General features: G+C 42.8%; 1 protein-coding gene across 1 annotated transcript; it reads left to right on the top strand.

The window, feature by feature from the left end:
• The first annotated feature begins 807 nt into the window (after positions 1-807).
• LOC137095371 (cornifelin homolog) lies at positions 808-9,824 on the top strand. Its single transcript, XM_067461971.1, has 4 exons — positions 808-914; positions 6,442-6,574; positions 6,684-6,820; positions 9,635-9,824. The coding sequence occupies exons 2-4, from the start codon at positions 6,451-6,453 to the stop codon at positions 9,722-9,724; spliced, it is 351 nt and encodes a 116-aa protein (XP_067318072.1). The 5' UTR covers positions 808-914; positions 6,442-6,450; the 3' UTR covers positions 9,725-9,824.
• Positions 9,825-10,230: the final 406 nt, after the last annotated feature.

The following is a 10,230-nucleotide window of genomic DNA, read 5'->3' on the forward strand; positions in this document are numbered from 1 at the left end:
TCAAACCAGGAACAGGAAATTTGACAAAGTTTGTGATGTATTATTATTATTATTATTATTATTATTATTGCTGTTGCTATTATTATTGTTGTTGGTATTGTTGTTATTGTTGTTGCTCTACTACTACTACCATTATTATTATTATTATTATTATTATTATTATTATTATTAGGACCACACAATTAAAACAGGAAATCACACTTTCAAACCAGAAACAGGAAATTTTGCAAAGTTTGTGATGTATTATTATTATTATTATTATTGTTATTGATGTTGCAATTATTATTATTATTGTTAGTGTTGTTATTGTTGTTGCTCTACTACTACTACCACTATTATTATCATCATTATTATTATTATTAGGACCACACAATTAAAACAGGAAATCCACTTCAAACCAGGAACAGGAAATTTTGCAAAGTTTGTAACGTACTATTATTATTATTGTTGCTGTTGTTGTCATTGTTGTTGCTTATTATTATTATTATTATTATTATTATTATTATTATTATTATTATTATTTATCCTTCTGCTCTTAAAAGAGACTAATGATTAATCTCGGCCACACCTGGGGAAAAACTGGGGAGCAATGGCCCTGCCATGATCCACACTGACCATTGACCTTTGTCCAGTTCGGGACCCCTGAATTCCTTTGGTGTGTCCACCCCTGGACCCATTTCCCCACCTTTGGCTTCTTTTCCACTCATTCCTCTCTCTGGCCGCCCTCCCTTGGCTTTGACTCACCTGGCCCGCCCCACTGTGCGCTTGTGCTTGTGCCTTTGTGTCCACACATATATCTTTATATAGGGAGGCCGGACCCCACCCGACTGGTTTCTTTCCCCCGGAGACATCTGACCGAAACCATACCTGGCGTTCCAGCAGAGAAAGAAAGACAGAAAGAAAGGCCAAAACAGGTAAGGAAAGGGGCCTCACCTGCACACAGGAGCAACGCGCCCATTCATGTGTGTGTGTGTGTGTGTGGGGGGGGGGGTATTGGGGGGCTCGGGGATTTTAATGCTTGTTTACAAAATCCTAGAGTTGGAAGGGACCCCCAAAGGCCATCTAGTCCAACGTCTTTCTAACAAAACCAAAGACACTATCCGATCCCTCCTGACAGATGACCATTCAAAACTCTGACTTGACGAGTCTCCCTTGCCATAGAATCCCAGAGTTGGAAGGGACCCCCAAAGGTCATCTACTCCAACCTCTTTCTGCCAAAACCAAAGACACCATCCGATCCGTCTTGACAGATGACCACCCAAACTCTAACTTGATGAGTCTTCCTTTTCTGCCAAAACAAATGCACGATACAATCCTTCCTGACAGATGACCACTCAATTTCTTACTTGACGAGTCTCCCTTGTCATAGAATCCTAGTGATGGAAGGGACCCCAAAGGTCATCTACTCCAACCTCTTTCTGCCAAAACCAGAGACACCATCCGATCCCTCCTGACAGATGACCATCCAAACTCTGACTTGACGAGTCTCCCTTGTCATAGAATCCTAGAGTTGGAAGGGACCCCCAAAGGCTATCTAGTCCAACTCTTTTCTGCCATAAACAAATGCACCATCCGATCCCTCTTGACAGATGACCACCCAATTTCTTACTTGACGGGTCTCCCTAGAGTTGGAAGGGACCCCCAAAGGTCATCAAGTCCAACCCTTTTCTGTCGAAGCCAAAGACACCATCTGATCCCTCCTGACAGATGACCATCCAATTTCTTACTTGAAGAGTCTCCCTTGTCATAGAATCCTAGTGTTGGAAGGGACCCCCAAAGGTCATCAAGTCCAACCCTTTTCTGTCGAAACCAAATACACCATCCGATTCCTCCTGACAGATGACCACCCAATTTCTTACTTGACGAGTCTCCCTTGTCATAGAATCCTAGTGATGGAAGGGACCCCAAAGGTCATCTACTCCAACCTCTTTCCGCTAAAACCAAAGACACCATCCGATCCCTCCTGACAGATAACCACCCAATTTCTTACTTGATGAGTCTCCCTTGTCATAGAATCCTAGAGTTGGAAGAGACCCCAAAGATCATCTAGTCCAACCTCTTTCTGCCAAAACCAAGGACACCATCCGATCCCTCCTGACAGATGACCATTCAATTTCTTACTTGACAAGTCTCCCTAGATTTGGGACCCCCAAAGGCTATCTACTCCAACCCTTTTCTGCCAAAACCAAAGACACCATCGGATCCCTCCCGGCAGATGGACATCCAGCCTCTGCTTAAAACGTTTCAGACAAGGAAGGTGGCTGCACTGGGCTCCAAGTCAGTCTAGAAATGGAAAGGGACCCCGAAGGCCATCCAATCCATATGTACTTTTGCCATTTAGAAACACCCAATTGAAACCCTCCCAACAGACGACCTGCAAGTTTCCGTTTCAAATCCCCCATCGGGACTCCTAGGAAGTCTATATATTCTACTAGAGTTTGAAGAGACCCCCAAAGGCTATCTAGTGCAACCCTTTCCTGCCAAAAATAGAAACACTACCCGATCCCTCTAAACAGATGGTCATCCATACTCTACTTAGCGAGTCTCCCTTATCATAGAATCCTAGAGTTAGAAGGATTCTAACTCTAGTCCATATATTCTATATATTCAAGACCCCCAAAGGCCATCTAGTCCAACACTTTCCTGCCATAAATAAGGGCACCACCCGAACCCTCCCGACAGATGGGCATCCAGATGCTAATTAAATGCCTGCAGAGAAGGAAGGAGGCTGCACTGGACTCCAATGCAGTTCAGATTTGGAAGGGGACCCCAAAGGCCATCTAGTCCAACCTTTTCCTGCCATAGACACAATCAAACCACTCCTGACAGATGGCCATCCCACCTCTGTTACATCATGGAATCACGTAACTTGGCCAACTTGGGCCCTCCAATGCGATGATTGATAGATAGATGATAGATTATACATGATAGATAGACAGATGAATGGATGATAGATAGGGGCCGCGGTAGTGTGACCGGTAAAACCGCTAACTGCAGGAAATCTATTGACCGGAGGAGGGTTAGCAGTTTGAAGCTGTGAGTCAGGGTGAGCTCCCGAAAGTCAGCTCTAGCTTCTGCCTACCTACACAATCAGAGAAGTCCATGGACAACACATTCCTCGGCATGGAAAAATTGAACAAGAGTTGGAGTCCAAAACAACTGGAAGGAGGGCCCAAGTTGGCCCAATTCTGATCGATAATCATAGAATTAAGATCCGTTTCCTTCTTTCTTTAATGAGATTTTTCACACTTTTCCCATGAGAGCCATGTTTGTTATTATCTCCCAAACTGGAATTCTGCTCCTTCCTCCAAATGGAAATTTCCTTCAGGACCCAAATCTCTAGCATTGCAGCAAATGGGACACGGAAAATCCCGTTTGCTGCATCCCTAGGTTATTTTGCCTTTGCTTCGTATGCTGGGGATACACACATACATATACATATTAGTAAATGAAATATACCAATAATAATAATAATAATAATGTAGGGAAATAAAATATATTAATATAATAATAATAATGTTAATATAACAGTAATAATGTAGGAAAATGGAATATATCAATAGAATAATAATAATGTCAATATAACAGTAATAATGTTTATTATTATTAGAAGCATAGAATTGGAAGACACCACATGGGCCATATAATCCAACCCCATGCCATGCAGGAAATTATATTTTATTATTGTTGTTGTTATTTCTATAGTATTATTATTACTATTGTTTCCTTATTATTATTATTATTATTATTATTATTATTATTTCTACATGATGATGATGGTGATGATTTCTATACCACACTTTCCTGAGTTTCAACACAACAATAATTCTGTCCTTTCCTCTATGAGAATGAGTGCCCAGATTCCCATCTGTCTAGAGTAAACAACAACAACAACAAGAACTCCTTGTTGTTATTGTTTATTACTCTTTCCAGGGGTAGTTGCAATTAACCCTCTGCCGTCCCACTTTTCCATCTCCGGTTAAAAGGTCCCGGTGTCTCTCCCTCCTCCTTTGTGGTCCAACTCCCTTTAGTAATTCCTGCAAACCAAATGCAGAATTACACAAGCCAGCCCCTCCCAGGAGCCTCAGGCCAAAGCAAACACCTGGGAGGCTCCCTTCCAGGATAAAGGCCGGAAAAGTACACACTGCCCACTCCTTTGGGGCTCCCTGCTTCTTTGCATGGGAAGGGCCCATCCCTGTTTACCTGGGGAGCCTTCATTGGGGACTTGGCACCAGGAAGATCTTTTTCACACATACTGGGGGATGCCTGGCTCGAGAGCAGTATGTGTGAAAAGGATCTTGGAGTCCTCGTGGACAACAAGTTAAACATGAGCCAGGAATGTGATGTGACGGCAAAAAAAGCCAATGGGATTTTGGCCTGCGTCAATAGGAGCATAGTGTCTAGATCTAAGGAAGTAATGCTACCCCTCTATTCCGCTTTGGTTAGACCACATCTGGAATATTGTGTCCAATTCCGGGCACCACAATTGAAGAGAGATATTGACTCTAAGCTGGAATGTGTCCAGAGGAGGGCGACTCAAATGATCAAGGGTCTGGAGAACAAGCCCTATGAGGAGCGGCTTAAGGAGCTGGGCATGTTTAGCCTGAAGAAGAGAAGGATGAGAGGAGATATGATAGCCATGTACAAATATGTGAGAGGAAGCCACAGGGAGGAGGAGGAGGGAGCAAGCTTCCTTTCTGCTTCCTTGGAGACTAGGACGCAATGAAGCAATGGCTTCAAACTACAAGAAAGAAGATTCCATCAGAACATGAGGAAGAACTTCCTGACTGTGAGAGCCGTTCAGCAGCGGAACTCTCTGCCCCGGAGGGAGTGTGGTGGAGGCTCCTTCTTTGGAGGCTTTTCAACAGGGGCTGGATGGCCATCTGTCAGGGGTGATTTGAATGCAATAGTCCTGCTTCTTGGCAGAATGGGGTTGGACTGGATGATGGCCCAGGAGGTCTCTTCCAACTCTTGGATTCTAGGATTCTAAGTGCTTAGAATTCCCTGCAAAGGCACCTGCAGTTCGGACCCAAACTGGAAAACCCAAGATTTCTATAATGCAGTCCTAAACGTTTTTAACTGTTTTGATGGTTTTTAATTGGGTTTTTTTTTAGTGCTGTACGTATTTAATTCTATTTTAATGTTTGAGTCTTTGTAGATTTTAATTTTTGCATTTTTATATATTTTAATGTATACTAATGTTCTTATATCAAGCCACTTTGAGTCCTAGGAATAATAATAGTAATAATAGTAATAATAATAATAATATCTCAGTATGCAGTCCTAGAAGTTGCATCTTGTTATCTATCTATCTATCTATCTAATCTAATCTAATCTATCTCAGAATGAAATCCTAGGCATTGAACTTGGATCTATCTCTATCAGTATGCAGTCAAAGGAATGGGAGTTTTCTTCCCTTCCCTTCCCTTCCCCTTCCCCTTCCCCTTCCCCTTCCCCTTCCTTCCCTTCCCTTCCCTTCCCTTCCCTTTCCTTCCTTCCTTCCTTCCTTCCTTCCTTCCTTCCTTCCTTCCTTCATTCATTCATTCTATTTATCTTCCTATCTCAGTACGCAGTCCTAGAAGTTAGACCTTGCTATCTATCTATCTATCTATCTATCTATCTATCTATCTATCTACCTACCTATCCATCCATCCATCTATCCATCCATCCACCTACCTACCTATCTACCTATCCATCCATCCATCCACCCACCCACCACCCATCCATCCACATCCATCCACCTACCTACCCATCCACGCATCCATCCATCTATCTATCTATCTATCTATCTATCTATCTATTCATCCACCTACCTACCCATCCATCCATCCACCCACCCACCCACCCACCCACCCACCCACCCATCCATCCATCCATCCATCCATCTATCTATCTATCTATCTATCTATCTATCCATCCACCTACCTACCTACCTATCTATCTATCTATATATCCACCCACCCACCCACCCACTCACCCATCCATCCATCCATCTATCCACCTACCTACCTATCTATATATCCACCTATCCACCCACCCACCCATCCATCTACCTACCTATGTATCTACCTATCCACTCACCCATCCATCCATCCATCTATCTATCTATCTATCCATCCATCCATCCACCCATCCATCTATCTACCTACCTACCTACATATGTACCTACCTACTTACCTATCTACTTATCTATCCATCCTCCCACCTACCTACCTATCTATCATCTATCTATCCCTCCATCCATGCATCTATCTACCTACCTATCTACGTACCTACCTACCTTCCTTCCTACCTATCTACTTATCTACCTATCTAATCTCAGAATGCAATCCTAGAAGTGGAACTTGGATCTCTCTCCCTCTCTCTCATATCCTGCCTTTCTGAGAAATGGCCCAAAGGAGTTTGGGGGTGCTTCTTCTTCTCCTGTTGCTTTCCTTCCAGGTGAGGAGAATGGCGTACCAGACGGAGATCATCTCCTCCCAGCCGCAGGGAGGCATGACCACCAGCTACACCTTCAGCAGCCAAGGGGCCTGGGGCTCCGACCTCTGCGACTGCTGCGGGGACATGGGCGCATGTGAGTGGGGTCATACAGGGGGGCACTGGGGTCAAGTGGTGGGGGGGCACCTGGGCTGTAGGGACATGATGCTGACACCATGCCTTCTCTCTCTGTTGCCCTCCTGCAGGCTTGTGTGCCACCTTTGTGCCCTGCGTCTTTGCCTGCCGCGTGGCGGAGCAGGCCGGAGAGTGCTGCTGCCTGCCCTACCTGCCCGGCAGCCTCGTCGCCCTCCGCACCGGCGTCCGGGAGAGGTACCACATCGAGGTGAGGCAAGGGAGCCCAGGGAGGTCATCCAGCCCAACCCCCTTCTGACAGGAAGGAAGGCACCACCCCATCCCTCCCCACAGATGGACATGCAGCTTTTGCTTAAAGACTTACATAGAAGCCTAGAGTTGGAAGGCACCCCCAAAGGCCATCCAGTCCAACCCCTTTTTTGATAGGCAGGTGGCCATCCAGCCCATATTTCAAGGCTTCCATACAATGCTAGAGTTGGAAGGGGCCCCAAGGTGCATCTAATAATAAGGGGCATCATCTGATCCCTCCCAACAGATGTCCATCTAGCCCATGTTTCAAGGCTTCCATAGAATGCTAGAGTTGGAAGGGGACCCAAGGTGCATCTAATAATGATGATGATGATGATGATGATAATAATAATAATAATAATAATATAATAGAACCACAGAATGCTAGAGTTTTAAAGGATCCCCAGGTGCATCTAATAATAAGGGGCATCATCTGACCCCTCCCAACAGATGTCCATCCAACCTATGTTTGAAGGCTTCCATAGCATGCTAGAGTTGGAAGGGGCCCCAAGGTGCATCTAATGATGATGATGATGATGATGATGATACAACCATAGAATGCTAGAGTTGTACAGGACTCCAACATGCATCTAATAATAAGGGGCATCATCTGATCCCTCCCAACAGATGTCCATCTAGCCCATGTTTCAAGGCTTCCATAGAATGCTAGAGTTGGAAGGGGACCCAAGGTGCATATAACAACAACAACAACAACAACAACAACAACAATAACAGAACCACAGAATGCTAGAGTTGGAAGGGACCCCAAGGTGCAAATAATAATAATAATAATAATAATAATAATAACAACAACAACAACAGAACCACAGAATGCTAGAGTTGGAAGGGACCCCAAGGTGCAAATAATAATAATAATAATAATAATAACAACAACAACAACAGAACCACAGAATGCTAGAGTTGGAAGGGACCCCAAGGTGCAAATAATAATAATAATAATAATAATAACAACAACAACAACAACAGAACCACAGAATGCTAGAGTTGGAAGGGACCCCAAGGTGCAAATAATAATAATAATAATAATAATAATAACAACAACAACAACAACAGAACCACAGAATGCTAGAGTTGGAAGGGACCCCAAGGTGCAAATAATAATAATAATAATAATAACAACAACAACAACAACAACAGAACCACAGAATGCTAGAGTTGGAAGGGGCCCCAAGGTGCAAATAATAATAATAATAATAATAATAATAATAATAATAACAACAACAACAACAACAACAACAACAACAGAACCACAGAATGCTGGAGTTGGAAGGGACCCCAAGGTGCAAATAATAATAAGGTATATCATCTGATCCCTCCCAGCAGATGTCCATCCAGCCTGTGTTTCAAGGCTTCCATAGAACGCTAGAGTTGAAAGGGGCCCCAAGGTGCATCTAGGACCTCATCACACTAGAGTGTCTATCCACTTTCTGGTTGCTCCCTCCTGTAGAATTCTGGGGTTTGTAGTTTAGGGAGGGGCCTTTAAACTACAGCGCCAGAGAGGTCCTGGGCCTCCCTAAACTACAAACCCCAGAATGCTGCAGGAGGGAGCAACTGGATGCTCTAGTGTGATGAGGTACCAATAATAATGATGATAATAATAATAGAACCACAGAATGCTTGAGTAATAAGGAACCCCCACGGTGCATCTAATAATAATGATGATGATGATGATGATGATGATAATAGAACGATAGAATGCTAGAGTAATAAGGGACCCCACAGTGCATCTAATAATAATAATAATAATAATAATAATAATAATAATAATAATAGAACCATAGAATGCTAGAGTTTTAAGGGACCCCACGGTGCATCTAATAATGATGATGATGATGATGATGATGATGATAATAATAATAATAATAATAATAATAATAGAACCATAGAATGCTTGAGTAATAAGGGATCCCCACAGTGCATCTAGTAATAATGATAATAATAATAATAATAATAATAATAATAATAATAATAACACTAGAACCATAGAATGCTAGAGTTTTAAGGGATCCCACGGTGCATCTAATAATAATGATGATGATAATAATAATAATAATAATAATAATAGAACCATAGAATGCTTGAGCAATAAGGGACCCCCACAGTGCATCTAATAATAATGATAATAATAATAATAATGATGATAATGATAATAATAGAACCACAGAATCCTAGAGTTGGAAGGGACCCCAAGATGCATCTAATAATAAGGTGCATCATTTGATCCCTCCCAACAGATGCCCATCCATCCTGTGTTGAAGACCTCCATAGAATCCCAGATTTGGAAGGGACCCCAAAGGGGGATCTGGTCCAACCCCATTCTGTCTGGCAGGAAGACCCCATCCAATCCCTCTTTACAGAGGGCCATTCAGCCAAAGCCAAATGGCCATAGATATCATATAGTTAGATAAGATGCTAGATATATAATTGAATCCTAGAGTTGAAAGAGACCCTCATCCGATCCCTTTTTACAGAGGGCCATTCAGCCAAAGCCAGATTGCCGTAGATCTCATATAGAAGAGGGATAAGATGCTAGATACATAATTGAATCCTAGAGTTGAAAGAGACCCTCAAGGGCCACCCAGTCCAACTGCTAGGAATACACCACTCGATTCATCCTGACAGAGGGCTGTCCACATCTGTGACAACAACAACAACAACAACCACAACATTCTGCTTTGAGTCTTTTTTAAGAGAGGAAACAAGGATATAATTCATAATTAATGATGATAATAATAACAATAATGTTTCCCCGCAGGGCTCCATCTGTTCGGACTGGGTGGTGATGTCCTGCTGCCCGCTCTGCGGACTCTGCCAGCTCTCCAGGGAACTCAACAACAAGAACTGAGGACGCGAAGCCGGAATCCGAACACAGGACCACATTCCCACCACACAAACAGGAGTCTTAATAAATAAAATGTATACCTTGGTATAGATAATTTCCCCGACCTGTGCCTCTTTTTTGTTTCATTGGGGGAAGATTTGAGATGAATGTGGAGCTGGTGGGGCCAAACGATGACTCCCATGGTTCCTGTAAGAAATCCACATATAAAATGAGTTAACTTGGGGGTCCCTTTAACACATATAGTGCTACGATTTCACATCCTATGGAATCCTGGGACTTCTATTTATTTATTTATTTATTTATTTATTTAACTGGATTTTTTTAGTGCTGTATGTGTTTAATTCTATTTTAATGTTTGTGTTTTTGTATATTTTAATGTATACTAAGATCTTTATATCAAGCCACTTTGAGTTCTAGAAATAATAATAGTAATAATAATAATAATAATAAGCCAGTCAAGGTGGTCCCAGTGGTGATCGGCACACTGGGCGCAGCGCCTCGAGACCTTG

This window comes from Anolis sagrei, chromosome Y (assembly GCF_037176765.1).
Source record: "Anolis sagrei isolate rAnoSag1 chromosome Y, rAnoSag1.mat, whole genome shotgun sequence".
In the NCBI taxonomy this organism is placed as follows: Eukaryota; Metazoa; Chordata; class Lepidosauria; order Squamata; family Dactyloidae; genus Anolis; species Anolis sagrei.

What these genes read in the sequence shown, in the direction of transcription:
- LOC137095371 (XM_067461971.1), top strand. Translation starts at nt 6,451, where the DNA reads ATGGCGTACCAGACGGAGATCATCTCCTCCCAGCCGCAGGGAGGCATG. An exon ending in CTGCGGGGACATGGGCGCAT is followed by an intron (nt 6,575 to 6,683) that starts GTGAGTGGGGTC and finishes GCCCTCCTGCAG; the next exon opens with GCTTGTGTGCCACCTTTGTG. An exon ending in GGGAGAGGTACCACATCGAG is followed by an intron (nt 6,821 to 9,634) that starts GTGAGGCAAGGG and finishes GTTTCCCCGCAG; the next exon opens with GGCTCCATCTGTTCGGACTG.